Below are 26,708 nucleotides of genomic sequence, written 5' to 3'. Positions count from 1 at the left end.
CTCCATTCTGAATGATTTTGGGTTAAATCCTCAGAAATGTGTAATACTTCTGGATCATGTTGTACTACTCTCCTCCAAGTCAATTTAGGTCTATCACTTTTTCTCTTTATATCCTCTAATCTAATGTGTTCTAGTTGTCTAACTGGAGCCTCCGTATGTCTACAATTCACATGACCAAACCACCTCAATCTCCCTTCTCTCAACTTATCTTCAATTGGCACCACTCCTACCTTTTCTCTAATACTCTCATTACAAACTTTATTTAGTCTAGTATGGCCACTCATCCACCTTAACATTCTCATCTCTGCAACTCTTATCTTAGATGCATACAACTCTTTCAGTGCCCAACACTCACTACCATATAACATAGTCGATCGTATGGCTGTACGGTAAAATTCATACCAACTAGAATCATGCATATTGTTTGCAAATTCATACAACTCAACTCAACTCAACTCAACTAAGCCTTTATCCCAAAAATTTGGGGTTGACTATATGGATCCGCTTTCTCCATTCTGAACGATTTTGGGTTAAATCCTCAAAAATGTGTAATACTTATAGATCATGTTGTACTACTCTCCTCCAAGTCAATTTAGGTCTATCCCTTTTTCTCTTTATATCCTCTAATCTAATGTGCTCTAGTTGTCTAATTGGAGCCTCCGTATGTTTACAATTCACATGACCAAACCACTTCAATCTCCATTCTCTCAACTTATCTTCAATTGGCACCACTCCTACCTTTTCTCTAATACTCTCATTACAAACTTTATTTAGTCTAGTATGGCCACTCATCCACCTTAACATTCTCATCTCTGCAACTCTTATCTTAGATGCATACAACTCTTTCAGTGCCCAACACTCACTACCATATAACATAGCCGATCGTATGGCTGTACGGTAAAATTTTACTTTCAATTTATTGGGAATCTTACGATCACATAAAACTCCCGTGGCACGTCTCCACTTCAACCATCCGGCTTTAATCATATGACTAACATCCTCCTCACATCCCCCATCTACTTGAAGGACTGAGCCTAGATATTTAAAGTCATTACTTTGGAGCAATATCACTCCATTCAAACTAACTCTTTCCCTATCACTAGTTTGGCCTTCACTGAACTTGCAATGCATGTATTCTGTCTTCGTTCTACTTAACTTAAAACCCTTTGACTCTAGAGTGCTTCTCCAAAGTTCTAGCTTTCTATTGACTCCTTCTCGTGTCTCATCTATCAAAACAATATCATCCGCAAACATCATGCACCAATGAATACTCTCTTGTATATGTTTCGTCAGTTCATCTAAAACTAATGTAAAAAGGTAAGGGCTTACGGCTGATCCTTGGTGTAATCCAATTGAGATCGGAAAATCTCTTGTGTCCCCTCTCACTATGCGCACAATAGTAGTTGCTCCTTCATACATATCTTTCAATACTTGTATGTACCTAATAAATACCCTCTTTTGTTCTAACACATTCCATAAGACCTTTCTTGAAATACTATCACAAGCCTTCTCCAAATCAATAAAAATCATGTGTAGATCTTTCTTCATATCTCTATAATTCTCCATCAAGCTTCTAATGAGAAAGATCGCTTTCATAGTTGAACGACCGGGCATGAAATCAAAGAGTTACAACAAAAAAAATGTATGCATATTTCTGAATTTAAATTTATTCAAAATTTTTATTAATTTTGATCCCTCAATCCTATCAAAGAGGTACAACAAAAAAAATAAATCTTATATTAAATAAAATTAAAAATAAATATATGCACTGATATCATTTTTATAGTACGATATATATATATATATATATATATATAATTTTTGTTTTCACGCTATAAATATTTGTAAAATTTCAAGCAACGACTTATAATGAAATTTGATTGTATCATTTTTTTAATCATTAAGTTTTGAATTCATAATTTTCTATGCCGTAAGATTATTACTAAATTATAATTTGAATTTTATAATATAATTAAATAATAAGTTCATTTTTTAAGTATTTTTTAACATTAAAAAGAGGAAATCCATTACTATATTAAAAGAGGACTTACTTTCACTGTTTCTAATAGTAAAAGTTTTTATTTGCTCCTATTTTTTATTTTTATTTTAATTTTATTTAAATTGTGATTTTCTTCCTGCATATTCCTTTCTTTAACTCTCTCCTTTTACATTCTGCTAAACGGCTAGAGATTTTATGCACTTTTTTTTCTTTTATTTATATATATATATATATATATATATATATATATATATAGTAATTTCTCATTTTAAATTTTTATTTTATTTTCAATATCTTATAAATTATTTAATAATTATGGTTTTCATTGAGATAATTTTGAAATATATTTTTTTAATAAAGTGTAACTCACTATTATAATAGCAATGTTATAATCTTACCTATTGTGGGTTTTTATTTTTAGCATCTTTATTTTTTAACAAATTTTATTTTTTTAGAAAAAATAATATGTTTTAATATGTATATGATATATAATGAAATATTTTGATATGTTATTCTATTTTTTTTCCTTTTCAATTAGTTAAATTTTTAAATTAGAAGGAATACTAGAATTACCATCAATTTTTTATTTGTGAGTTTTATTTTATTGGATGAGTTTTCAAATTTTTTATTTTTTTATTGTAAGTTTCAAACAACTTAATTATTGGTGTATGAATTCAAATTATTTTTGTAGTATTTTATTTTTTTTAATTATTATATTTTAATCATTCAATGCATTAATTGTTATTATTTTTATTAAATCAATTTTAATAAAATTTTACTTTATGATATATACAAATCTCACTTTATGTAGCATTACATTAATAAAGCATTAGACTTTCATCTCATTATAAGGAAGAAAGCATAATAACAATTGATTTATTTTAGCAATATTTTTTTTCATAAATACTACTTTAAGATAATAAGATTTTGATTGATATTATTATTATTTTATTATTATAATTTTATAATTATTATTGTTATCTAAAAATAATATTTATAGACTTGTCATAACATCTATTTAGCTTAGTTAGTCTATTAAATGTGTAAATTTAATTTGTAAGTAAAAAAAAAAATAAAATTGCTTTGTTCTTAAATTTTAATATAATTTATAATATATTTAATTTAAATTAAAAAAATATGTTAAAACAATGTGCATGCACATATAAAATTAAATCTATTACTAAGAATAGTGTTAGACTTTTTAAAATGGGTTTTGTTTGCTAGTCCATTTCTTATCGATTTGTGTGCCTACATAAAATTATAGTTTTACATAATAATTACTCGGGCAGTGGCGTGCTGTCCTACACTCCCACTTGCCTGTATGAGCCTGTCCAGTTGAAACCCTCTTCTCTACCAATGCCTTTGTTTAATTGTCTTATTATAAAAATAATTCGGGAATCATTTTAAAATTATAAAATGTTAAATTTAAATTATAATTATAATTAAATAAATCAAAAGGTTTTCTAAAATAAATCGCAATATTATTTATGGAGTGATATCTGAGCTGAATATATAAATATATGTTAGGTTTTTATTTTTAAGGGAACTAATTCTTTTTATTTTTGACATAATAATGAATTCTTATTTGAAAAGTATATATTAGGAGAAAAAAAATCCATTGTTTGGTTTTAGAACCCGTATGGTGAATATTTAAAACTTATATTATATTATCATTTATATAAATTATAATTAATTTTACAATTTAAATTTTAAAAATTTTAAATTTTCAAATTTTATACGAAAGCGATTAATTTTTATAATCTTTAATTTTCTTTCATTTTTAGAAAAACTAGTTTGTTCTTCACAAGCCAGAAATTCCAATGGTCGGTGAGAAGTGAACATATACAATGAATCTCAAAAAATTAGAATATTTTTAAATAATTTCTTAATAAATATTTTTAATAATAATTTTATAATTATATATATTCATTTTCTATTAATTTATGTGTCTATTTAAAATTAAAAAATTTTTATTTAAATTTAATCATTATAAATTTAAGACACAATTATATAAAATTTATTTATTAAATTTATTTATTTATAAATAAATTTCACTATATATTTTTTTTTCTTAAATTTATAATATATTAAGTTTAACTAATAAAAGTTTATAAAATAAAAAATTTTTATTTAAATTTAATTTATTATAAATTTAAAATATAATTATATAAAATTTATATATTAAATAGTTAAATTTTATAATAAAATTTTTATTTTAATATATAATAAATTCAATTTATGTAAAAAAAATAAAATTTCACAATAATTACTGGAGCAGCTTTGGGCCGCCTCCCTACTGGCTAATAGCTGTTATGCGCCTACCAAGTTGGACTTTTTTTTTTTTTCCCAAATGCCAAGTTGAACATTGAACATTTACCAATGTTTTTGTCTAATTGTTTTATTATAAAAATATTTTTAAAATCTTTTTAAAATTACGAAATTTAAATTTAAATTTTAATTAAATTTAATTAATTTATACTCAATTCCACCCACATACTAATTATACTTATTGAAGATCTTTAATCTAATTATTTATAATTTTTAATTTAAATTAAATTAAAAATTACAATTTAAATTCATTTCAACTTAAAAATTAATAATTTAAGAAATTAAATTTTTTAATTTTGAAATTTATTTTAATTTTTCACTAAATCAAGAAATAAAAATTTTAATCTTTTTAATTTTTTACTAAATTAAGCTTAAATTTTAACTTAAATTTAATTTTAGTCCTTTTTTTAACAATTTATTTCTACTTTATTAGATTGATCAAATTAATAAATGGTACAATATGAAAATAGATTATTATGTGAATAAAAGAAAGTTCGATATTTTTTTATTTTCTTATAAATTTATAATTTATTATTCTGATTTAAAATTTTATTTTTTAATAATAATCAAAATTAGTGTGATTGATATTTAAGAAAAAAAAATAATGAGATTGAATCGTTTATTAATTATATATCTTTTTAGTATTTTTAGTTAATTAAATTATTTTTAAAAACATTTTAATTAAATATTTAAATTATTTAAAAATTATTTTTATATAATTTTATTAAAAAATAAATTAATTATTTTTAATTTAACTTATTAATTAAAAAATATTTTAAATTAAAAATTAAAAGCAAGTATCCGAATTAAATGTCCCCTCAATTCAATCTATTTTTTATATTTTTAGCTTAACTTCGCTTAAAAAATTTTAATTTACTCAATTGAGTCCAATAATTAACAAGTGAAGCTAAGTGCATAAATTATATTTAATTTACTCTTTATACTTATTAATTATTTTTAATTTAGTCCATTCTGATATTAATTGATTAATTAATTAGTAAAATATTATTTTTTAATATTTTGATATAATTAACTAAAATTAAATAAATTAAAATAAATATTTAAGTTATTATAATTAATATTAATTAAAATTAGATAAATTAAAATAAATATTTAAATTAATTATAAATAATAATATTAAAATATAAAAATATTATAAATTTATATTTTTATATAATTAATTAAATTAGAATATTATATATTTTAATAATAAAAAACATTTAAGTAGTTTTTTCTTATTAATTAAAATTGAATGAAATTAGACATACTTAAATAACTTCAAGGGGCAAATTAATTATTAATCTTACAATAATTTAATTCACCCACCTTGTAATTCGAAATTCTCAAATTAAACTTAAATTGAAATTTGTAAATTAATTAGGCTAAAAAATAAAAAAAATCAACCAAATTAGACATAGAAGCAAATTGAGCATTAAGCCGGCAAAAATATTTAACATGTAGCAAAACTTTCTCAACCTTACCCGCTCCAATTTTTTCTGTGTCCAAACATTCCACAAGCCAATTTGAATAGAATATTGCATCACAATTAGATTTCCTTCAAATTTATTTAAAAAATATATTTAATAAATTTCATCATTTTTATTACTAAAATTTATCATTTTTAACTTTATCTCTATATACCCAGTGATATAGTATGCCCAAAAACCCGAATCACTTTCTAACAGATCAAATCTAAGAAATCCGATCAAATAAGGTAGAAGATCAATCTCAGTTCAAATATGTTATAAGTTAGAGTTCGGAAAACACAGTTAGAGCACTGTGAAAATCAGAAAAAGCCGGACAGTTGAACCAATCTTAAAAAAGGCCGGAATATTGGAGTAAGATCGGATCATTGGAAGCAAGTTTGATAATAATAGTTAAAAGTGAGATTTCCGCTAGGAATCACGCTAAAAAGGCATATTTTTAGGAGACAGCTGAATGTTATCAATAACATCCCCGTAAAAAAAAATCTCTAAAATTCTTATAAATAAGCTCCAATACACCAATTCAGATATGTCTAGCCACCGACCTCACATTTATCCATATTTGTAGGCTGTCCAAGATTCATTAAACCGATTTGCTAACTCGGGATTCACAGACAGCAGCACCCAGTAAAAAAATGCAGAAACCAAATTTGTAGAAGTTGTGAATATACAGCACAAACAGGATAGGAGATCATTATTGGAATAGCGAAGTATACAAACAACACGCTTTCTACTGGATGCACAGTAACAAGGACAATACAAACAATAAATTAACTCTCCATTTTAAAGAATGCACCTAATTTTGCCCTTTAAAACTCCTAAAAAATTTATGCTTTCTTAATTTCCGATCAAATTTTGGATTCGAGTGATTATACCTGAATCTCATCAGTTGCTCTTAACCCAAAAATTCGTATCACCCGCTGGGTACTCTGCAGAAAAAATTCCGTAACCGTGTTAACCAAATTATTCTCTGCATCAGGATTACTCTCTACCACATCAGTGAAATTACCATCCCTTAACAATTCCTTCACATTTTCTAGTTTGTTGGTCACCCTAATTCCCACCCTATTACAAGAGCAGCAGTTCTTGGGACAGAAAAATCTGATACATTTTTCTTGAATTTCTTCCTCTGCATCTGCAATGATTTGGACAGTTTCAGTTTGAAACACATCGACCCTGTTGAGCCAGTCCTCTACTTGGTATCTTTTCTGCATCCGTGGTCCATTCTCTCGTCTGATCCTCGAAAGTACGTGCTCCAGCAAGTCTAGTAAGCGGACAACTTCATTTCTCAACGTTCCGAGATTGTCTTCCAGTTCAGCGAAATAATCTCCGCGGCTGCAAACAAAACAAAAGGAGAGCTTGATGACCTCTCCGATGGCTGGAACAGTTGCTTGCACGGCTGCAGCTTCCATGGCCCAAGGTAGTTGGAAAGAAAACCAGGGGCTCAGCTCGTTTAGAAACACAATATCGATTTGGATCTAACAGAGAGTTGACCAGCAGGGCAGACTTCTCAGAGATGTGAGAGAGAGAAGCGCAGCATATGTTTGGTGTTAGTGGCAATGGGCCGAGGACAGATGACATTGGACATCAGTTTAAAAAAAATTAAAATTGAGCCCGTCAAGTTGGACCTTGAGTTGAAACCCTTTACCAATATTTTTGTCTAATTGTGTTATTATAAAAATAATTTTGTAATGGTTTTAAATTTAAATTCTAATTAAAATTAAATAAATCACAAGAATTTCTAAAATAACTCGTAATATTATTTAAGTGGTGATGTCTTAGCTTACTATATATATATGATTTTTTTTTTATAAAAAATGGTTTTTTTTATTATTAGCTCTAATAGATTCGAACTCTGAGATTTTATAATCTTAAAAATATTTTAATATCAGTAAATTAAAATATATTAATAAATTTTTTTTCTTTAGGTTTTGCTGATTTTGGGATAAATATTTTTCTTAAAAATATATTTTTAAGAAAAATGACTTTTAATTTTTAAAAAATAAAATAATATTTTATATTTTAATATTTTTATTTAAAATGTGAAAAATATTTATGTGTATAATAAAAATATATATTATTAATTTAAGATTATAATTAAATAATAAAAAATATTTTTATAAAAAAATATTTTTTATGTAAATATTTTCATATATACAGTAAAATAAACAGAACCTTAATAAATAAAAACTCGAAAAGTGAATAAATTCCTTTCAAAAACCATAAATTAGGAATTTGACCTTTTATTTCACCGTGTTTAGATTTTACCTTTTTTTTTTTTAAATAAATCCATTGTTTGGTTTTAGAAAATATGGGAATTTAGAAGCATTAACTGAATACAACCCGTATGGTAAATATTTAAAATTTATATTATATTAAATTATCATTTTTATAAAAATTAATTAAATTTACAATTTTAAATGTTCAAATTTTATACGAAAAAAGACTTTTTTTTTTTTAATTTTTCATATGTAAGTAATCTTATATTGTCTTTCATTTTAAAAAACTAGTTTGTTCATCATAAACCAAAAATTCCGAGGGTTGTTGAGATGTTGGAATTATACATTACATAAAAAATAGCTTACTTGAGATGTATATCAAATAAAATTTTACAATTTTAATTTTTGTTAAATTATGTAATTATATTTTATAAGATATAATAAAAAAAAATGTCACGGTTTATCCCTTATTCTGCCGACTCCAACATGGTGTCTTCACTTGTTAATATTATTATTAACCACCTAAAAACAGAATAAAAACAAAGACGGAGTATTTCATTAAATCTTGCTTGGAAATAGTATGAGAATTTAATTTAATTAATTTTTTAAGTTAATTTTTTTTAATTAAAAAAAATATTTTAAAAATTTTATTTTAAAAATAAATATAATTATGTGAAAATTTTAATTCAATATTTTTTCATAAATAATTTATTTAAAAAAAAAGCTTAAATTTTTAACCAAAGATTGAAAAGAAGGAAAAGAAAGAATTTATGAATAATTTTAACAATCGCCTCTAAGCTTATATAGTTGTAATATTATAGTCCTTCAATTTTAAAATGTAACATAAAATTTCCTAAACTTTTAAATTTTGCACAGAAAAATTTCTCTGACTTTCAATTACTAATTTTTCAATTAGAAACTGACGTGAATAGCTCCCGTATAGCGCTTAGACAATATTTCTCTCTCCTCTCGTATGTAAAGTGTAAAATTATTCTTTCTACACATGAAAAATTATTCTGTCTACAGAAAGAAGAATGATTCAATTTACACATGACTTGAGAGAAAAAAGAGAAATACTGACTAAACTCCATATTGAAACTATACAGGTTAGTATCTAACTGAAAAATCGGTAATTGAATGTTAGAGATATTTTACTGTACAAAATTTAAAAGTTGATAGGGTTTTGTTATATTTTTAAGTTAAGAAATTGTAATATTACAACTAAATAAGTTCAGACACAGTTATCAAAATTTGTACAAAATTTAAAGGATATATTAAATTTATTTAAAGAGGATCTTACACAAATGTGTGTATATATATATATATATCAAAATTTGTCCAAAATTTAGGGGATATATTAAATTTATTTAAAGAGGATCTTACACACACACACGTGTGTGTGTGTGTGTATATATATATATATATATATTGAAAGATCAGAGGACGCACACTGACAAAGTAACAAGGCATGGAAGAATTTAATTATAATAGCATTTGAAGCATACGTGTATCAATAGTTTATAATATGAAATTATTATATATAATTATTTATATATAATAATTAAATATTAGTTTAATTATTTAATTAAAATATTATAATTTAATTAGTATAAAAAATTTATAATAACTTAAAAATAATAAACCGGTTTTATTAGAAAAGGAATATACCTAGTTAAATTGACCTGCTCACATACAATAAACTTCTATATAACAAAATTAATGTGTCATTATCTTGCTTGTTTTGCTGCTATGGAGTATTGATTTATGTTGATGGAATCATTTACAAACAGATGTATTCAATGCCATCTTAAATTTGCCATAGCTTGTTCTGTTAAAGTTCAACCAAATGTGAAGCAGCACTTAGAACTCAGATACTAATGGTTAATTTGGGGAAGACCAATCAAAACACCAAGCAAGGAAGAGGGTTTAGTATTCAAAAGAAATAGTTTTGAGCTCTGTGAAAACTAATGGTTTGAATTTTTTACTTTGTCAACATTTAATAAAATAAGATTCCTCCAATCTAAAGAAAAAAAGTGAAAACAATGTTTTTCTCATTTCTTCCTTTTAGAAGGTTGCTGGGTTTCTTCCTCTTCATCTTCCTCATCATCTTCTTCCTCCTCCTCATCATCATCATCTTCATCTTCGTCTTCATTGTCATCGTCATTGTCATCATTGCTCTCTCCATCACCACTTGCCTCAGTCTCAGAATTCATTTCTTCACCATCACTTCCTCTCTGGATGAATCATCATACTGATCACCATCACCATCCTGATCACCATCACCATCACTATCACCATCATCGCTATCCTCCTCTGTTTGACCAGCATCCTTACATTCAGATGAACGCTTTTCCAATCTATTTAGTTCAGCCAAAGGATATCTGCAAAGCATTTCCACTGGCATGACACTTTTTCATACCTTAATAATGAACATTTAATGTTGACTTCAAAACAAAAAAGAATAAATTTGTCTCTACCTCATATCAGTTGCAATCAAATCTGGTACAATATCAACATAGTCTGGATGAGATCTCATCTAAAAATAAAAATATAAAACAAGTAATGGCAGACATATGATGCATACAAGAACAGCTAAAAATGCCAAATAAAGATTCTTGAAACTTCATGAAAAGCTAAGACATTCAAAACATAATTTTTTTTTTTAAAAAAAGGCCCTTTTTTTATAAAGGAAAAGGGTGTCCACTGGCATGAGAATCCCATATTGCAGACTTTGGGAAAGGTTAGGAGTCCATAGCTTCCATTATTTGAGCACATGAACCTCAAATCATGAAAGAGCAATCTTACTATTGCACAATAGCTCACACTTATTTCATAGCAAAATCGATTGTAATGAAAATAAATAAAGATAACCCGCATATAGCAAGCAAAAAGATCACTTCTAATACAAGCAAGGAAATATAGTTAAAAGAGCAATAAAAAGAAAAGAGCAAGGCTCAGTCGACACCAAACAGACCATTCAGGTAGCAATATGAGAAATATTTGACAACTACAAACATATATGTAAACCAAGGTTCTGCACCGAAAACTACATTTAATAAATAGAAACCAAACTCATCACACAGCAAAAGAGGTTGCAGCAAAATGGCACGTATATACTTGATCCAATCTTATAAAGTGAATGAACTATTTTCATGCCCAAATGAAAATAGATCCAACCTTACATATGTCAAGAACACTAGTAAAGCCCTCTTAAATCATTCATTAAGTTTGTCAATCTAGAATCCCAAAATTTTGTCAGACGCCTGGTTTTTCATTATGCTTTCTATTAAGAACTATGAAATTCGAAATGAGAGCTATAAATCTAAAGATTAGCGCTCCTTAATTTAATAAAACTATATAATTAGTCAGAACATGTTCCAAAGACAAATGATAAAGAAAAATTGTCACAAATCATAGTGAAAGATTTGGCTTTAGCTTTCTCATGTCCCAAAATAGAGAGGAATAAATGGGAAAAAAATGTTTCAATATCATCCAGTTCCCACAATCTCATCACAACAAAAATAGCTAAGAACAGCTACATTCCAAACCAACAGTAATTAAGCAAAATAGCCCAGTGCTTAATTCAACAAAACGAATTAAAAAGAATAATACCCCATAAATGTTACAGAAGGGAAAAACTCAAACAAAAACCGTGAATGTCCCAAGAAGTCTAGCAGCATTTGATAAAAACAATAACTTTAAGAGAAAGTAGCAACACAGAAAGTGCTACTGCTTTACAAAGATAAACTCGTAATCATAAAGTTCCTGTCTATGGAATTATATTAATTTGTACTAACACGTTATTAATCACAAAATGGTTCTCCATAAGAGATCCTTGCATACAAAATACCCTTTTCCTCAGAGAGCTAGCCATCAAAGAAGACATCCTTAAAATCAAATAAAACCATCCTATCAACTCCTAATATTGCAACAAAAGATGCAAAACACAAAGATTAGAGACTAGAATTTGGAGACAGAGCAATGCATCACAAAGAGGAGAGAAAGCAGAGACTTTTGAGCAAGCAGAGCAGTCTCCACCACCACAGATTGCAGTATTACGGCGGTGTGAAACACTATCCATATTTATTGGTCTGTATATAAATTTTCTTGAAATCACCCAGCCAGAAGATAGAGACACTGAGAGATAGGGAGGCATAGAGAGAGAAGCGCTTTTTTCAGCGATCGGAGCAGGAAATTTTTTTTGTATCATTAGGCAAGAAGACTCGCACACCGAACAGGGGCAGAAATGATTGCAGGAATTCTTTTTTTTTTTTTTTTCATCTGAGAGAGCAAGAAATTCACTACATAATTTCTCAGCGTTTTGATCCTTTTCATGTATTTATTAGGAGCACCTCTATATATATATATATATATATATATATATATAATTTTTATTTCTTATATTGTAAAAAAGATTTATTTTTTTATATTAAAAAAATATATTATTTTTTAATATATAATTAATCATTTTATTTTAACCCACCACTGTATTGCCACATCAGCATGTGGATCCACTGGCCTACGTTGCAGGCCACATCAGCATTTGTGCCCTTGGATTGAAAGATAATGTCTTATGTGACCGCATCCTAACTTTTTCAACTCTCAAGCTGCGGATAGAAACTTGCTAATTAATTAAACTTTTTGCAAAAGGTGCTTTAGTTTTTAATTCTTAAATTTTAGTATAATTAATATTTTAATATTTATATTTTTTAAAAAGTAAATAATTAATTTATATACCGTTAATCATATCAATTGGATGACAAAACATAATATATTTTAAAAATAGATAAAAAAAATTAAAAATATTTAATGAAATAAATTATATAGACCAAATTATTTATTTTTTTAAAATATGAATAATATTAATAGCGATAAAAAGATGGTAAATTGGCCTTGAAAAACTCGCCCTTGTTTTTCTATTTCTGCCCCTTCAATTTTCGCATCATACTGTTAGCGTTAATTAACATTTTCCCTTCTCTATATGGTCTTTGCTTTCATCCATAATCCCTTTGAGGTCTGTTCTTCAATGGCAGCTGCAGAAGCCCAAGAAGCCTCCTCTTCAACGGCTTCATGTTCTTACCATGTCTTCTTGAGTTTTAGAGGTGGAGACACCCGCAAGAATTTTACCGATCACCTCTATACAGCTCTGGTTCAACAAGGAATCCACACATTCCGGGACGACGATGAAATCCAAAGAGGAGAGAACATTGAGTTAGAAATTCAAAGAGCAATAAGAGAGTCAAAGTTATCCATAATTGTACTTTCAAAAGACTATGCTTCTTCAAGATGGTGCCTAGACGAGCTTGTGATGATCATGGAACGCAGAAGACTTGTTGGGCATGTTGTGGTTCCAATTTTCTACGATGTGGATCCATACCAAGTCAGAAACCAGGCAGGAAGATACGGTGAAGCGTTTGCTAGGCATGAAAAGGACTTCAAGGAGGACATGGGCAGAGTTGAGCAGTGGAGGGAAGCTCTAAGAGAAGCTGCAGATCTGGGAGGGATGGTTCTACAAGATGGGTATGTAGTTTTCAAGAAACTCTATCTGGGAGATTTTGACTTCTTGCTCTGCTTTAGTTGATAAAAAATTTTCAAGCACTGAATAAGATTGGAATTAGATTCTGGTTTGGAACAATTCTCATTCTGCTAATTGTGCTTGTTTAATGTTTATCATTTTTAGGTACGAATCTCAGTTTATTCAAAACATTGTAAGAGAGGTTGAGAACAAATTGAGTCGGACAGTGCTCGATGTCACTCCCTGTTTAGTTGGAATGGATTCTCGTATAGCACGAATTAATCAATGGTTGCAAGATGGGTCGGATGATGTTGAGATAGCTACAATCTATGGGATTGGTGGCATTGGGAAAACAACCATTGCCAAGATAGTTTATAATCTAAACTTCAACAAATTTGATGGAAGAAGCTTTCTCGCAAATATCAGAGAAACTTCCGAACTACCCAATGGCCTGATTCGATTGCAGAGGCAACTTCTTTCTGATCTAGTAAAGGGAAAAACAAGCAAAATATACAATGTTGATGAAGGGATTACTAGGATCAGAGATGTTTTGTACGGCAAAAGAGTTCTACTCGTTCTTGATGATGTTGATGATGTGGACCAATTCAATGCAATAGTTGGAATGCGGGAATGGTTTCATCCAGGAAGCAAAATTATTATAACAACAAGGCATGAGCATTTACTAAGATTTATTTTCAGGTTTGAAGTTAAGGAATTGGATGATAAAGAATCACTTCGGCTCTTAAGTTGGCATGCCTTTGGCCAAGATCATCCTGCGGATGGCTACCAGAAGCATTCTGAAAACGTGGCTCGTCATTGTGGTGGACTCCCTTTAGCACTTCAAGTCTTGGGTTCTTCTTTATCTGGCAAAACTACAATTGTTTGGGAAAATGCATTACAGAAGTTGGAAAAAATTGCTGATAGTAAAATTCAGCATATTCTTAGAATAAGCTTTGATTCTCTTCAGGATGACCATGACAAAAGCCTATTCCTTGATATAGCTTGTTTTTTCACCGGAATGGTCATAGAGTATGCTATTAGAATACTGGATGGCTGTGATTTTTATGCCATACTTGGCATTCAAAATCTCATTGATAGATGCCTAGTAACTGTCAATGAAGAAAACAGGTTGATGGTGCATCAATTACTTAGAGACATGGGACGGCAAATTGTTCGCGAAGAATCACCTGATGACCCTGGAAAACGTAGCAGACTGTGGGATCCTAAGGATGCAACCATTGTATTGCGAGAAAATATCGTAAGAAAGATAATTGTCATGGCTATGAATGATAGGAAAAGATAAGATAATTGTCATGTCTATGAATGATAGGAAAAGATGTGTGCGTGTGTGCGCATGCAATTGAGCAAGCTTATAATTCATCCCTTTCTAAATTTTTTCCTTCTATTATGTGGGTGCAGGGTACGGAATCAATCAGGGGCCTCAGCCTCAACTTACCAAAGCTAACAGAAGACAAGCGCAGAAGGAAAAATGCATTTGCACTTCTCGCAAAACAATATGATGATGAAGATTCTAATGAAAAATCAAGGTTGCCGGATGAAGAAAATAATTTGAAAAGGCGTAGGCTTAGCATCTTTTCATGGCAACCAGCAAACACTGCTCCAATACGTTCATTTTCTACATGGGCATTTGAGAAGATGGTAAGACTAAAATTGCTCAACCTCAATTATGCAGAACTTAATGGAGGCTACAAGGAATTTCCCAGAAGTTTAGTATGGTTGTGTTGGCGTGGATTCCCTTTGAAATCTATACCAATTGATCTCTGCCTGGACAAGCTTGTTGTTCTTGATATGCGCAATAGCAAAGTAAAATATCTATGGAAGGGAATCAGGGTATGACACTTATCTATCTCTCTATCTATTTGTGTGAGTATTGTGTGGACCAATCATATACTGAAGGTGGCTAACTACTTTCTTTTTAACAGTTTCTTGTAGAGCTGAAAATACTTAACCTTAGTCATTCCCATGGCCTTGTTAGAACCCCTGACTTCAGAGGGCTCCCTAGTCTTGAGAAATTGGCGCTCAAAGATTGTACAAGCTTGGTTGATATTGATGAATCCATTGGAGGCTTAGAGAGGCTTGTAATATTGAATTTAAGAGACTGCAAAAGCCTCAAGAAGCTTCCAGAAGAAATTACTATGCTGGAATCTCTTGAAGAACTTACCATATCAGGTTGCTCAAATCTTTTTGAGCTACCGAAGGAGCTTGCTAAGTTGCAGTCGTTGAAGGTGCTCCATGCAGACAGAATTGCCATAAACCAAGTGAACTCCAGCACTGGAGATTTGAAGGAACTTGGTTTGTCATTATGGCATTCAACCTCGTGGTCTTGGCTATTGCAAAAAAGATGGGCAAAATCAACCAGTTTTTCATTATCCTTCCTACCTCACTTTTTAGTAAGCCTAAGTCTTGCAGACTGCAGCCTTTCAGATACTGCTATTCCTGGAGATCTTAGCTGCCTGCCTTCCTTAGAGTACCTAAATCTAAGTGGAAACCCAATTCGTTGCCTACCAGAGAGCATCAACAGCCTCATTATGCTCGAGTCCCTTGTCTTAGATCGGTGTGTAAGTCTTCAATCACTTCCTGAGCTTCCAACAAGTTTAAACTCTTTGAAGGCAGAAGACTGCACATCATTAGAAAGGATTACAAATCTGCCAAACTTGTTGAAATCACTAGACTTGGAAATTTTTGGTTGTGAAAAGCTGGTTGAGGTTCAAGGTTTATTCAAATTAGAACCACTAGGAATCAACACAGAAATACTCAATAATGTGGGATTGTTCGATTTGGAATCTTTGAAAGGAATTGAAGTGGAAATGTCGAATGCTCTGGCATGCACAGAAATGAAGACAAGTATTCAGGTAATATCTAACTACTCTGGTTTCATTTTTATCTCTAATACACTTGATACATTTTCTCATGTCTACAATGTCCCAAATCCATTTTGGCTAATTACAAATTACAATTCCTATGGCATAGGTGCTGCATGAATGTGGAATATTCAGCATATTTCTTCCAGGAAGTAGAGTTCCAGAGTGTTTTAGACCAAAAACTGAGAGTCCTTCAATATCTTTTGACATCCAACCAGTTCCTGGTCACAAGATCAAAGGTCTGAGTTTATGCATTCTGTATATGAATCTTGGAGATGGTGGGCATATAGATGACAATTGCGCTAAAATCAACAATAAAACTAAGGGTGTAAAGTGGACATATAGCCCAACGTTCTATGGGATTCCAGAAGTGCCCCAAGATATGTTATGGTTAAGCCACTGGACGTTTGGCGATCAGCTGGAAGCGGGGGATGAAGTGCACGTTATAGCGGAGATGGCATCAGGTTTACATGTAAAGGAGTGTGGGATCCGCCTCATATACGAGAAAGAAAACAAGGATGCCCCTGAAATTGTCCAAAGCAGCAGTTCTCAGTACCCAACGATGGGAGATGCAGATATGTCAGCATATGAGTTGGGAACAGCTTCATATTTTCTTTGCCATCACAAATTTCAAACGCATCAAGGATCAGGAAGATATGACTGGGATAATTTGAGTGGCTATGAGTACATATTCGAGGAGAGAAGGGAAGACCCTGAAACTGATGAGAATGAGGAGAAAATGTTGGACACCGAAACTGAAAGTGGAACTGAAACTGAAATTTGGACTTAGCCTCAATGTCCTCGTTCAATGATGCTTGTATTTCTGCACAAAATAGAAAACCATTGTAGAGACTCGATGGACTGTTAATAAGTCATCTTTATAATCTTAGGTTCTTATTGAAAGTATATTGTTCTTCATTACATCCATTTACATTATCCATTATCATTTTATCAACCATCAAATATCAGACCCTCGGTTTATGATACGAGCAACTGATGAAAGCCGAAACACAATGACACCTTCTGTAAGCAATCATAGCAAACAGGCTTTGAAGCCTTTTTCTAGCTCCTGTTTGTCCAAGTTCTTCTCTATGAAAAAAATCTTGTTTATTCTAGGTTCATCTGGGCGCCATAGCCGATCTGGTGAGCCTTGGAATATGTCGTGAACTCCCTCTTACACAACACGCCAAAGTAAGTACAAGCCATGATGCTTGCAACTCCATTTATTCCATTTATTCTTTCACAAAATAACGAAAATAATACAAGAATGGCTTTTATTAAACTCAATGACATCAACAAGTTCAGTTATTTATTTATTTATTTAATAATAGCAGATTTCAAACAAATTTTTTTTTTTATCTCTTTTTGTTATTCTTCCACAGATTTCCATTGTCAGATATGCTACAAGAATATAATCTAGTATAAATTTCAAGAGTTATCTCTAAACTTTAAGAATTGTAATAAAAATGTCTTTAAACTTAAAAATGTAATATAAATTCTTTAAATTTTAAAATTTTGCACAGTAAAACTCTCATAACCCTCAATAGGCAATTTATAAGTAATATGCTAATGTTGACAATTTTAAGAGATAATAACACGAACAATTACTGTTCTTTTTCAGAGGTAAGGTCCCTCTGATCAACAACTATACATCTAGCGCTTCATTATATTATATGGCTGAGATTCTTTTATGTTTGATCTATGAAGAAAATCATAGCCGGTTTTGCTACTGTCATATAAAGGAGAAAGAATTGTTCATGTCACTGCCACTCTGAATTGTATAAACCAACTTTTGAGAGTAAAAGGATTTTTACTAAATAAAATTTTAAAGTTCAAGGGATTTTATATTATATTTTTAAGTTCAAAAATATTTTTGTTACAATTCTTAAAGTTTAGAGATAACTCTTGAAATCTATACTAGATTCTATTCTTCTAGCATATCTGGCAATGGATGTCACGACCCAACCTATGGGCCGGACCGACACTAGGACCTGGGCCAGCCTAAAGCCCCTGAGGCCCGTAGTAAGCCTAACTATTCACTTAACCCAACTCTAAGGCCCATTTGGGCTCAATTTCAAGAAATCAACCGGACAGAGTCCGGCCATAAAATGGACCTTTCAACGGGGAGTTTTTGACCCATCCGACCTGTAAACAAAATATATCATCACCTGGGGAGCTCAACTCACCCTCCATATACTCAAATCAATATAATGATAAATGGGAGCTCAGCTCCCTCATCCAGTCCATCAAACATGCATATAATAATTTTTTTTACAGGTCCACATAATAATTATATTACAGACCCGAATCATTTAAATATTTCTAACACATGCGGAAAATCTAGGAGTAAATAAAATTACACAAATATTGAAAACAACCTGCGAAGAAGAAAAGCAGGTTAACCACAATAAAATCCTCATGTAGCCTGAAAAAAATATTGAACAGGAGTGAGCGTTCGACTCAGAGAGTAAAATATCAATTTTAACCATAATCTCTATAACTATCTAAAACTAATGCACCCTGTAGAGTGAAATGCAATATCAACAATATTTTCACATCATAACATCAAAAAGGCAATTTGGAGCACTCACACACCCAGTGATATCAATTATAATATATGGGAGTTGATCCCCTATACAGCTCTCTTAAATCCAACCTGGTGCCAGCGAAGAACTCAAGCCGGACTTTCACTTAATAAACCAAATCGGGGGTCCCAGCGAAGAACTCAAGCCGTGACTACCCCCCGAAGGATCGGGTCCCAGCGAAGAACTCAAGCCGTGACTACACGTCCTATCCATAGTCTACACCACATCACACGCACGCACACTGCTCCAAATTACCACAACAACATCCATGGCACTTTAACAGTTATCAATGCAACATAAATCGTGCCTAGAGTTTAACTACATAAATATATGCATATAAGTGATGCATGGGCATGTTTGAACATATAATAATAGTGAAATTACAATTAAAATTAATATTTTACTCACAGACTTGACAACGGAGGAAGAAGGACAATTACATTACAATTATTTAATACAAATGACTCAATAAAATCAAGAAAAGACCAAATACGTCCTAAGTCATGCCAAAAATCCGACAGAGTCTTTCCTATACCTAGGACCTACCCAACCTGCAAAATGTCTCAAAACACACTTCTATATTTACAATTCATATATCTACAACTCAATCACATCACACAGCCCCTCCTGGGCCCATCAAATTAGTCATCAATCACAATATGTAAAATTTCAATTTAGTCCTTATAATTGATTATTTTTGCAAAAACTACCCAAACAAGCTCTAAAAATTCTAAAACTTTTCCCCACGGTCCTTAGCAATATTACTAGGCTATTGCAAAAAGAATCATAATTTTCTGAGCTACCACGAATATTTTATGAATTTTTAATCCTATTTAAGCACTAGAAAATTACGAAAAAGCAAGGTTCGGGTTTACCTTTGCCGATTCTGACTTCTGGAACACGCTCGGGACATCTGACAATGGGGGGATAGCCAAAACCTCGGTCCAATTCGGAGACTTTTAAATTTGCACTGGTCAATTTCCTCGAATTGAGGATACCTACACGAAGCCCACAACACGGGGGTTAGTACATAAATTTTTCAGAATTTTCTAAGCTCATTTAATGCTCGGAAAAACTGGGACCCACGGAAAAATTTGAAATTTATGTCGCCGAAGCCCTCGACGAGTGGAGCGCTCGTACTCTCGGTTTTCTCGTGGGATTCACGGTTTAAATCTAGTCAAAATGGGCTAAAACTTCCGGCAAAACTTGGACAAACCGCTTGATGGATTTCGGCGATCTTGGTGTCTATGGAAAGCTCTCGACGCGTAGATGATTTTAGACACAAGACCCGGGATCGACCGAATTTTGGCCGAAGTCGGAGGAGTTCTGGGGAGGCGGAAGGAGGTGGGATGGCGCGCTGGGTGGGGAGGTGGTCGGAGGAGAGAGAAAGCGGGAGAAAGAGAGAAGGGGGAGGAGACGCGGAGGAAGAAAAAGGGAGAGGAGCGGTCCAATTCGGCCTTGATTCGGTCGATTCGAAATACAAAATTTTGAATTTTTACTAACGAGGTCCAAAAATTTCAAAAATTTAAACAAAATTCGTAGACTCCAAATATATTTTTAGTTTTGCCACGTGGTCTTTAAATAAATTTTTAAAAATCATCAAAGTTTATATTTTAGGAAAATCGAACCCGATTTTTAAAATCCGAAAAAAATCTCAAATAATTTCTTAAAATTTAAATAAAACTAAAATACCAATATTACTCATAAAATAAAAAATTTAAAATTTTGGGGTGTTACATTCTTCCCCCCTTACAGAAAATTCGTCATCGAATTTTTACACAAGGCAGAATAAAGTACAAGATTACACATTGAACAGATAAGGGTACTTGCTACGCATGTCCCGTTCTGACTCCCAAGTACACTCTTCCACCGACTGGCTCCTCCACAAGACCTTAACCATAGGGATCTGTTTTGATCTTAGCTGTCTCACTTGGTAGTCCACTATGGCTACAGGTTGCTCCTTAAATGTCAAATTATCCTTTAGCTCCATTAAATCTAGCAGTAGTACATGAGAAGGATCTGGAATGTATTTCCTGAGCATGGAGATGTGAAATACAGGATGAACGTGAGAAAGGTTGGGTGGTAGCTCCAACCGGTAGGCAACTGCTCCAACTCTATCAGTAACCTCAAAAGGTCCAATATACCGAGGTGCCAACTTGCCCTTCTTTCCAAATCTCATCACTCCCTTCATCGGAGAAACCTTCAGGAATACATAGTCGCCTACTGCAAACTCCACATCCCTCCGTCTGGGGTCTGCATAACTCTTATGCCTACTGAAAGATGTTTTCAATCGTTCCCTGATTAAGGGAACTATCTCTGAAGTGTACTGCACTAGGTCTACATCATGCATCTTCGCTTCTTCCATTTCCGTCCAACACAGAGGAGACCTACACTTTCTTCCATATAGTGCCTCATAGGGTGCCATCCCTATCTTTGGAATTTGTTGTAGGCAAACTCCACCAAAGCTAACTGATCATCCCATTGACCTCCAAAATCCAAAACACTCATGCGAAGCATGTCTTATAGTGTTTGGATTGTCCTTTGAGGTGGAAGGCCGCATCAAGTTCAATCGTGTTCCAAGTGCCTCTGTAACTTTCTCCAAAACCGAGAAGTGAAATATTATGGAAGCTGAAACTCCATGCAATCTGACTATTTCTCGAATGTAGAGTCGGGCGTACTGTGCCACATAATATATAGTCTTCACAGGCAAGAAGTGAGCTAATTTGGTTAAGCGGTCTACAATTACCCATATGGAATCATATCCTCGCGGGGTATGAGGCAACCCAGTCACAAAATCCATAGTGATCATTTCCCACTTCCATTCTGGGATAGGGAGCTCCTGCAGTGTTCATACTTCACCTTCTGACAAGTCAAGCACTTGGACAAAGTCTGCTATGTCTCTCTTCATGCCATTCCACCAGTAGCTATCTTTCACATCATGGTACATCTTGGTGGAACCTGGGTGGACATTGTACAGTGTATAGTGTGCCTCTTGCATGATTTAATTTCTGAGATTGTCCACATCGGGCACACATATCCTAGAACCATGCACTAGGGCGCCATCATTGGCAAATCCAAAGTCACCACCTTCACCTTGCTCTACTCTTTCTATGATCTTCATCAATTGTTGGTCTCTGTGCTGGGAAACTCTAATTCTGTCTCTCAAGTTTGGCCTCACTGAAAAATGAGCCAGCAATACCCCCTCATCTGAAAGATCTAGGATTAAACCTTGATCCATCAACTCATGTATTTCCCGAATCAACGGTCTTTTCTGAAATGTAAGATTTTCTGCTCAAAGCATCTGCTACTACATTGGCCTTCCTGTGGTTGGATGGTGCAATCATAGTCTTCGTAAGCTCCATCCATCTCCTCTGTCTCAAGTTTAAATCACTCTGTTGGAAGATGTACTTCAAACTCTTGTGGTCGGTGTATATCTCGCACACTTCACCATACAGGTAGTGTCTCCAGATTTTTAGTGCAAAGACTACAGCCGCCATTTCCAAATCATGGGTAGGGTAGTTTTGCTCATGCCTCTTCAGCTGTCTTGAAGCATAAGCCACTACTTTTCCATTCTGTATCAAAACACACCCTAGGCCAACTCTGGAGGCGTCACAATACACGGTGTATCCTTCACCATTCATTGGTAGTGTCAACACAGGGGCAGTAGTTAGACACTCCTTAAGCTTCTGGAAGCTTTTCTCACAGTCATCTGTCCAAATGAATGGAACATTCTTTCGAGTTAACTTAGTTAGGGGAGCCGCTATCCTGGAAAAATCTTGCACAAAAAGCCTATAGTAGCCAGCTAGACCTAGAAAACTTCGCACCTCAGTGACTGTTGTAGGCCTAAGCCAATCAGTTACAGCTTCAATTTTCTTGGGATCCACTTGAATACCTTCACTAGAAACCACGTGTCCTAAGAATGAGATACTTTCTAGCCAAAATTCGTATTTCGAAAATTTGGCATACAGCTGGTGCTCCCTCAAAGTCTGCAACACCATCCTCAAGTGCCACACGTGTTCTTCCTTGGTCCGAGAGTATACCAAAATGTCATCTATAAATACGATGACAAAACGGTTCAAAAATGGCTTGAACACCCTGTTCATCAAGTCCATGAAGGCTGCTGGTGCATTAGTGAGTCCAAAAGACATCACCAAGAACTCATAATGACCATATCTTGTCCTGAATGCCGTTTTGGACACGTCCTCATTCCTGATTCTCAACTGATGGTAGCCTGATCGCAGATCTATCTGGGAAAAGAATCTAGCCCCTTGAAGCTGATCAAACAGATCGTCGATCCGAGGAAGTGGATACTTGTTCTTCATAGTCACCTTGTTCAGCTGTCTGTAGTCAATACACAACCTCAATGACCCATCCTTCTTTCTCACAAATAGAACAGGAGCACCCCAGGGTGAAGTGCTCGGACGTATGAAACCTTTGTCCAACTTGCTCCTTTAACTCTTTTAATTCTGGGCCATCCTGTAAGGTGGCATGGATATGGGGTTTGTAAATAACATCAATGCGTAACTCTATTCCCTTTTCTGTGGCAACCCCGAAGCTCTTCGAAGACATCCATGAATTCTCGACAACAGAACATTTTCCATGTTGACACCTTCTATGTATCTCTCACCAATGCCAAATCCCTTGGGCATCCACGCCTCAACATTTTTCTAGCGCTAATTGCTGACACCAACTTATATGGAGCCATGCTCCTGTCACGATCAAAGCTTACCTCTTCCACACCGTATGTGAAAATACACCTTTGTTCCTGCAGTCTAAGGTGGCATAATGAGTTGCCAACCACCCATTTCCAAAATTACATCAAAATCAATCAGTAGAGGAACCAAGTCTGGGAGGATCTTTCCATCCACCACTACTACGGAAAAACCATATCTACATCTATGTTATCACTAAGTGGGGTAGATACAAAGGAAATTCTAAGGTTGTAGGGTTTCTACCCAACCTCATGGCAAACACGGAGACAAATGAGTGCGTAGCAGATCTATTAAAACACGAGCCTCATAGGAAGAATACCATTTGAAGCTTGAGCATCCTAGTGGGTCGTGAAAACCCGAGCTTGACCCCTACGAGTGGCGCGACTTCTACCTCTGACCGCCTCCAAATCCACGTCCCCCTTGTCCTCGGCCCCATGCTAGAAGCACCGGATACAAGGAACATTTGCAAGAACCTGTGACCCCATCGTGGCTCATTGAACACGGGCATTCCCTAGCAAAGTGACTGTTGGCCACACGCATACTCTGAACCCATCAAACAAGGTCCTGAATGTCCTCTTCCACACTGTGCACAAGGTGCTAAGGAATATCTGAACGTGACCACCGCTAGATCCGTATCAGTGCCTCGAGGTTTGTGTCTAAAACAACTATTCTTGTTCATACTTTTTCCTATGTAATTACTGAGTACCCATTTGGGGAACAGGTAGAACCCTCACTCTATTTTTCTTTGCTCTTCCGCTGTCATCCAATAGCTAATCTCAAGCTCGATCAACCACCACATCAAAAGGATCGGACATCATGGCTGTGTTCGCATACCTTAAGCCCCTTTAGGAATCTTTTCACCTTCATAGTTTCTATAGCTGGGCATATATACTCAATTCGCATATTCATCTACAGACCTACCATTCTGTCTTAAGGCCTCAAAGGCCCACTGCTTCTAATCTCTGAAGCTTTTTGGCACAAACCGATTGATGAACAGTTCCACAAACTGAGTCCACGACAAACCCTCCATCCGAGGTAATATGTAGTCATTCATCCATTGTCTAGGCATAGGCCCCATGACATCGCATACACTCTATAAGTCTTCTATCACCAATGAATCCAAAACCGATATGCATCATCTGACACATCATAAGTACCAGGCACCAATTTTTTGAAATTTATGATATGTTTGTAAGGTTCTCCTCTTGGTGCGGTGGGTGGGTGGACCATATATTGTGCCATCATATCGATGGTTCTCCCATAGAGTCCATGGGACCTGTGCCATGAAAGATCGATCTCTTCTACTTGCTAGGCCTCCTACCCCGCCTCCTGCGCCTCATCTGACACCTCGTCAGCACATCACGCATTTTCCTGAAATTCAGCAGCATTAGCCCACAAAATTCAAAACTGCACATTACATAGCTCTATAGACTCATATTTACACACAATATATGAAGCAGAAACTAGAAGCAAAGATGACAATGCAAGACGAATGTGGACCCTATTTTTCCGCATGTGACTCCTAGTGGACTCTTCCCAACACTTAGATAATTTTTCCCTAAGAATCTGGAGCCTAAGCTCTGATACCACATTTGTCACGACCCAACCTATGGGCTAAAGCCCCGAGGCCCGTAGTAAGCCTAACTATTCACTTAACCCAACTCTAAGGCCCATTTGGGCTCAATTTCAAGAAATCAACCGGACAGAGTCCGACCATAAAATAGACCTTTCAACGGGGAGTTTTTGACCCACCGGACCTGTAAACAAAATATATGATCACTTGGGGAGCTCAGCTCACCATCCATATACTCAAATCAACATAATGATAAATGGGAGCTCAGCTCCCTCATCCAGTCCATCAAACATGCATATAATAATTTTTTTTACAGGTCCACATAATAATTATATTACAGACCCGAATCATTTAAATATTTCTAACACATGCGAAAAATCTAGGAGTAAATAAAATTACACAAATATTGAATAACAACCTGCGAAGAAGAAAAGCAGGTTAACCACAATAAAATCCTCCAAAAATATTGAACAGGGCAGCGTCGTTAGAGTAAAATATCAATTTTAACCATAATCTCTATAACTATCTAAAACTAATGCACCCTGTAGAGTGAAATGCAACATCAACAACATTTTCACATCATAACATCAAAAAGGCAATTTGGAGCACTCACACACCCAGTGATATCAATCATAATAAATGGGAGTCTCTTAAATCCAACTTGGTGCCGGAAGAACTCAAGCGGACTTTCGCTTAATAAACCAAATCGGGGTCCCGAAGAACTCAAGCGTGACTACCCAGGATCGGGTCCCAATGAAGAACTCAAGCGTGACTACTATCCATAGTCCACACCACATCACACGCACGCCAATGCACGCACACTGCTCCAAATTACCACAACAACATCCATGGCACTTTAACAGTTATCAATGTAACATAAATCGTGCCTAGAGTTTAACTACATAAATATATGCATATAAGTGATGCATGGGCATGCTTGAACATATAATAATAGTGAAATTACAATTAAAATTAATATTTTACTCACAGACTTGACAACGGTCGGTGGAGGAAGAAGGCTGTCCTGGCTCACCTGATAATTACATTACAATTATTTAATACAAATGACTCAATACAATCAAGAAAAGATCAAATACGTCCTAAGTCGTGCCGAAAATCCGGTAAAGTCTCTCCTATACCTAGGACCTACCCAACCTGCAAAATGGCTCAAAACACACTTCTATATTCACAATCCATATATCCACAACTCAATCACATCACGCCCATCTAATTAGTCATCAATCACAATAGGTAAAATTTCAATTTAGTCCTTATAATTGATCATTTTTGCAAAAACTACACAAACAAGCTCTAAAAATTCTAAAACTTTTCCCTGCGGTCCTTAGCAATATTACTAGGCTATTGCAAAAAGAATCATAATTTTCTGAGCTACCACGAATATTTTATAAAT

The 26,708-nt window shown here is 33.3% G+C and overlaps 2 protein-coding genes across 2 annotated transcripts; one reads left to right on the top strand and one right to left on the bottom strand.

Moving 5' to 3' along the window:
* Positions 1 to 9,932: 9,932 nt before the first annotated feature.
* LOC131180863 (histone chaperone cia1-like) lies at positions 9,933 to 12,365 on the bottom strand. Its single transcript, XM_058148800.1, has 2 exons — positions 10,508 to 12,365; positions 9,933 to 10,411 (listed from the first exon to the last, which is right to left on the bottom strand). Exons 1-2 carry the CDS (start codon positions 10,564 to 10,566, stop codon positions 10,240 to 10,242), a joined length of 231 nt encoding a protein of 76 aa, XP_058004783.1. The 5' UTR covers positions 10,567 to 12,365; the 3' UTR covers positions 9,933 to 10,239.
* Positions 12,366 to 12,924: 559 nt separating this feature from the next.
* Positions 12,925 to 17,382, top strand: LOC110651702 (disease resistance protein RPV1). The gene is made up of 5 exons (XM_058148799.1): positions 12,925 to 13,550; positions 13,711 to 14,803; positions 14,965 to 15,396; positions 15,489 to 16,418; positions 16,537 to 17,382. The coding sequence occupies exons 1-5, from the start codon at positions 13,012 to 13,014 to the stop codon at positions 17,215 to 17,217; spliced, it is 3,675 nt and encodes a 1,224-aa protein (XP_058004782.1). The 5' UTR covers positions 12,925 to 13,011; the 3' UTR covers positions 17,218 to 17,382.
* The last annotated feature ends 9,326 nt before the right edge of the window (positions 17,383 to 26,708 follow it).

The sequence above is a fragment of the Hevea brasiliensis genome, chromosome 6, assembly GCF_030052815.1.
Source record: "Hevea brasiliensis isolate MT/VB/25A 57/8 chromosome 6, ASM3005281v1, whole genome shotgun sequence".
NCBI lineage: Eukaryota > Viridiplantae > Streptophyta > Magnoliopsida > Malpighiales > Euphorbiaceae > Hevea > Hevea brasiliensis.
The sequence above is the reverse complement of the archived record's forward strand: the minus strand, read 5'-3'. Positions and strand labels throughout refer to the sequence as shown.

Excerpts from the sequence above, each read along its gene's own strand:
- LOC131180863 (XM_058148800.1), bottom strand. The coding sequence starts at position 10,566 with ATGAGATCTCATCCAGACTATGTTGATATTGTACCAGATTTGATTGCA. Across the intron at positions 10,412-10,507 it reads TTGATTGCAACTGATATGAG|ATATCCTTTGGCTGAACTAA; the intron begins GTAGAGACAAAT and ends AATGCTTTGCAG.
- LOC110651702 (XM_058148799.1), top strand. The coding sequence starts at position 13,012 with ATGGTCTTTGCTTTCATCCATAATCCCTTTGAGGTCTGTTCTTCAATG. Across the intron at positions 14,804-14,964 it reads TTGTATTGCGAGAAAATATC|GGTACGGAATCAATCAGGGG; the intron begins GTAAGAAAGATA and ends ATGTGGGTGCAG. Across the intron at positions 16,419-16,536 it reads AAATGAAGACAAGTATTCAG|GTGCTGCATGAATGTGGAAT; the intron begins GTAATATCTAAC and ends CCTATGGCATAG.